Source organism: Nicotiana tomentosiformis, chromosome 10 (genome assembly GCF_000390325.3).
Source record: "Nicotiana tomentosiformis chromosome 10, ASM39032v3, whole genome shotgun sequence".
Lineage (NCBI taxonomy): Eukaryota > Viridiplantae > Streptophyta > Magnoliopsida > Solanales > Solanaceae > Nicotiana > Nicotiana tomentosiformis.
The window spans coordinates 7,800,470-7,804,595 of NC_090821.1; the positions used below are offsets into that span (position 1 = coordinate 7,800,470).

A 4,126-nucleotide genomic window follows, 5' to 3' on the forward strand; every position below is an offset into this window, starting at 1 on the left:
ACACGAAATATAAATTTATACGTAAAAACTTCTTAAAATCTCAATAAGTATTATTTGATCCTATAATTTAAACAATACAATAAATTCGATGCTAAAAATCTTAAAAACTGAACTCATTAAATTTAAATTCTAAATCCGACTCTTTTCAGCGGGCGCTACACAATGCATGTTAAAAGGATGAAGCAAGAACAAAGCATCACATTCCAAAACGATTAATAAGACACCAAAAAGCTCATAAACAATTACTAACTACATAGTAAATATTTCAATCACACAATGAAATGGGATTCAAGAATTATAATACTCCTATTACATGATCCAATTCGTATTAACTGATTAATGAACACAAGCTGGAATATATTAAACAATTTTGGCATCAGCAAACATCTCAACTAGGGAATACCAAGTACCAGAAACTCCAAAAAACACCCCTAAGGCTATTAATCCCAAATCAAAAAATGCTCCTTTTCGATCCATATCTTCTTTAAATACCTGATAATGAAATAGTGCTGGCAAAATAAATCCTAGTGCACAACAAGTACTGCTACCAACCAATGACATAAAATCAGCAAAATTAGGAACCAATAAAGCCACTAATGTCACTCCCAAAACAAGTATCCATCTCATCCAAACACAATAATTTCCATCACAAAATCTCCTCTCAAATACCTCAAAAGCTGGATTTAACATCAAGGGAAATGTGAAGAACAAATTAATACAAAGACCAACTTTTACCAATGTGCTTAATATTCCTTTAGCCATATTAGATGTGACTATATCCTTTGTACTTGAACCAAATGCAAAATACCCCATCACTCCAAATGTTCCATACATTAAAGCAATCAAGAACATTGACAAAGCCAATATTTTCCCATACTTTGACTTGTCTTTCATTTCTGCTTCTAAAGGTATAGCCATTCCAACTCCTTCAAATGAATAAAGCGCGACGCCTAATCCATAAAAGAAGGTGGAAACTGTCCCGAAAGCATGTATATCCGACGGCCATTGATTCGTAAAAGTCAGCACATCCTCAACCATAACTACGCCCATTGCACCAATTTGTGCTACGTCCGCGAATATACTCAAAGGGGCTAAAAGTGTCAATGAGGGAATAGAAGTTAATCCCAATTGAAATGGAAAACAACCCCATATGTACAAACTCTTAGCAGAGGAAAACAAAGGAATACCAAAACCTTTTGACAAACTCAAAAGGTGAGACAAAGTATTGCCAATAAAAATAAGATATCCAATACAGAATCCAACTTGAGCTAAAACAATCATAACATCAACAGCAAATCTACCTATAGGACCACAAACAACAAAACCAAGATCGCCAAAAGAAGAAATCTTTGAATCACCAATTAAGGAAAGATCAAGTCTTTTTCTTGTATGGATTAAAAGCATCATACCATGATAAGTTAAAGCAGCAACAGAAAAAAGGGTGACAAGGCCAGTAATCCAACCAGTTCTCATAAAAGTATAAGGAAGACCAAGAACACCAGCCCCAACAATAGCAATAAAGAAATTGGCAAATGTTTTAGGAAGACAAGATTTTGAATTTTCAAGAATAGGGGTTTCTTCTTTAGGCAAAAGATGTCCTTTTGATGATTCGCCAATGGCAGCTTTTCCATTGCAGCCAAAGGCCATATTGGCAACGATTTTGATGAACGGTTGTGACCAGAAGAGAATGAAATGTGAAAATGATCAAAAAGGATTAATTCTAATGGACAAAGGAAACCATTTATTTGATGCAGTTCTTATCATATGAGATCTCTATTCTATTTCCGGTTTGTGTTATGACATCTGTAGTTATCAAAATATTGAAACACCTTTGCGTTTAGAGGAGACTTCAGTGGCTATTATGAAGCAATGTGTCCAATTGTTTATTGGTAACTTCTCTCCTACTTCTCAGGAGAATTTTGTGGCAAAAGTTAAACTTTATTAATCAAATTAACTATTCTATTTATTTATGGATAGATATTAACAATTCTGTTTGTTGTGGATAGATATGGTTGGAAATATGTTTATTACTAATTCTAAGTATTTTTACTCTGTCTGTTACATTTAGTTTTATGTCTTATTTTCTGTTTTAGTCTATGTAAAAAGGAATGTCTAATTTTATATTAGTAAATTTTTAATTTCAGCAGACAACCTGCGAAGTTCCCTTATAGGAATGACATAACATGTCTAAAACCACAAAATTCGAAGGGAATTTTTTATGTTATACACACATTTATTATAAAACTGCAATATTCAAAAATCTTCTTTTATTCTTTACATTTTAAAAATTTGTGCCCCATCAAACTATAATAACATCAACAACGGCTTAGTCCCAAATGAGTTGGGATCAACTATAAGAATTTTTACTTCTTTTTTAAATCTCAACTCATATCCTCAATATAGCAAAAATAAAATAAACGTGAAAGTGAAAAATAAGTTATATATATAAAATAATAATAATAATAACATATAACAAATATTTTCCTATAATAGCCCATGTTGTGCATGGGCCCAATAATATTATGGTTAGGATGTACGAATTAGTATGTGTAAATTTTCTTCTTAATTTGTTTACATTTGTAATATAAAATTTTACTTACAATGTCAAGTTTTTAAAATAGTTATGGATAATTTCTTAGATGATGCTATCTCTCGTTTGCTTTTAAGTTTTTGATACACCTATTAAGAGAATCATTTAATAGCATTATCCTTTATATCTGCTAAATTACTCTTTGAATATTCTCATATTTTGTAGATCATTTATTGGATCAAGGATAGATTTGGGAATATATTAATTAATGCCTTCTTGATTTTTCAAAGCCATAATTGCTTTTGCCAAATTAATTTAGCTAAAGTAAAACGTATTTTCGATCCTGGGGAAGTTCATGAATACTACTATGTTACTGGTAAGACACCATGTAGTGTCTCAAAAGCATATATATGCTACATAAATATGCTGAAGTTACATAAATTTTACTTTATTATGAAGGAAAGAAATATTAGTTTTAATTAACCCAAAAACTATGAAAAAACTATAATGTACTCCCTGTGCTTCAAAAAAATTGACACCTATTAGTCAATTTCAAAAAAATTGGCATCTTTCAATATTTTCTTAATAGGAAGCATTTATAGCCATACAAATGCTATAACATGTTTCAGACTATAAGTTTCAAAAGTTTTACAGCGACACAAATGATATGACTTATATAAGACCATATTTTTCAAAAGTCTTCCCCTTTTTATTAAAAGTTGTGCTAAGTCAAACCAAGACAATCTTTTTGAAATGGAGGGAGTTTAGAAATATAATTTTATAACTATACAATATATATAATCATATAATCTATATAAATATAGTATTATATTTATCCTCCTAAGTAAGTGGTATAATTATCCTCCTAGATAAGTGGTACGATCATTCTTTTATAGTGATGGCTTATCCGATATCTAACTATAAACTGGAAAAGAATGGGCTACATAATCATTGAGCCTTTCACAAATTACTCAATCTTAAATTCGTGTGCTTGATATAAAATCCATGATTATCCTAACCTATTGTTTATCCTCTTTAGTGTAATGACCCAACCAATCATTTTGACTTTTAGAAATTCGTTCCCTAAAATAAAACTTTCCGAACATGCTTTTATTAATTTATGACTTGCGGGGATGGTTGGTTCGGGATTTGAAAGCGTTTGGGTTGAAATGGTAACACTTGGTTCCTTAAGTTAGCTTTAAAAGACCAAGTTTGACTTCGCTCAATATTTTAAGAAAACGACCCCGGAATCGGGATTTGACGGTTCCATAGGTTCGTATGATGATTTTAGACTTGGGCGTATGTCCGAATCGGATTTTGGATAACCCGGGAGCATTTTGACGCTTAATAGTAAAAATCAACTATATAAAGGTTTAAACTTATTTAAATTTGGTTTCGAGTAGGATTTTTAGTAATTGAAATCTGTTTGGAATTTCGAATTTGAGAATAGTTCCATATAGTGATTTAAGACTTGCACGCAAAATTTCGTGTCATTCCAAGTAGTTTAAGTATATTTCGGCACATTGGAAGTAAATTGAAGAACTTGAAATTCTTAAGTTTGAATCAATTTGGTTTGAGGTGTGATTCCTAGATTTG

General features: G+C 31.2%; 1 protein-coding gene across 1 annotated transcript; it reads right to left on the reverse strand.

The window, feature by feature from the left end:
- Nucleotides 1-232: 232 nt before the first annotated feature.
- LOC104119672 (amino acid transporter AVT3B-like) lies at nt 233-1,816 on the reverse strand. Its single transcript, XM_009631242.4, has one exon. It carries the CDS (start codon nt 1,645-1,647, stop codon nt 361-363), a length of 1,287 nt encoding a protein of 428 aa, XP_009629537.1. The 5' UTR covers nt 1,648-1,816; the 3' UTR covers nt 233-360.
- Nucleotides 1,817-4,126: the final 2,310 nt, after the last annotated feature.

Coding starts and splice junctions, on each gene's coding strand:
- LOC104119672 (XM_009631242.4), bottom strand. CDS start 1,647: ATGGCCTTTGGCTGCAATGGAAAAGCTGCCATTGGCGAATCATCAAAA.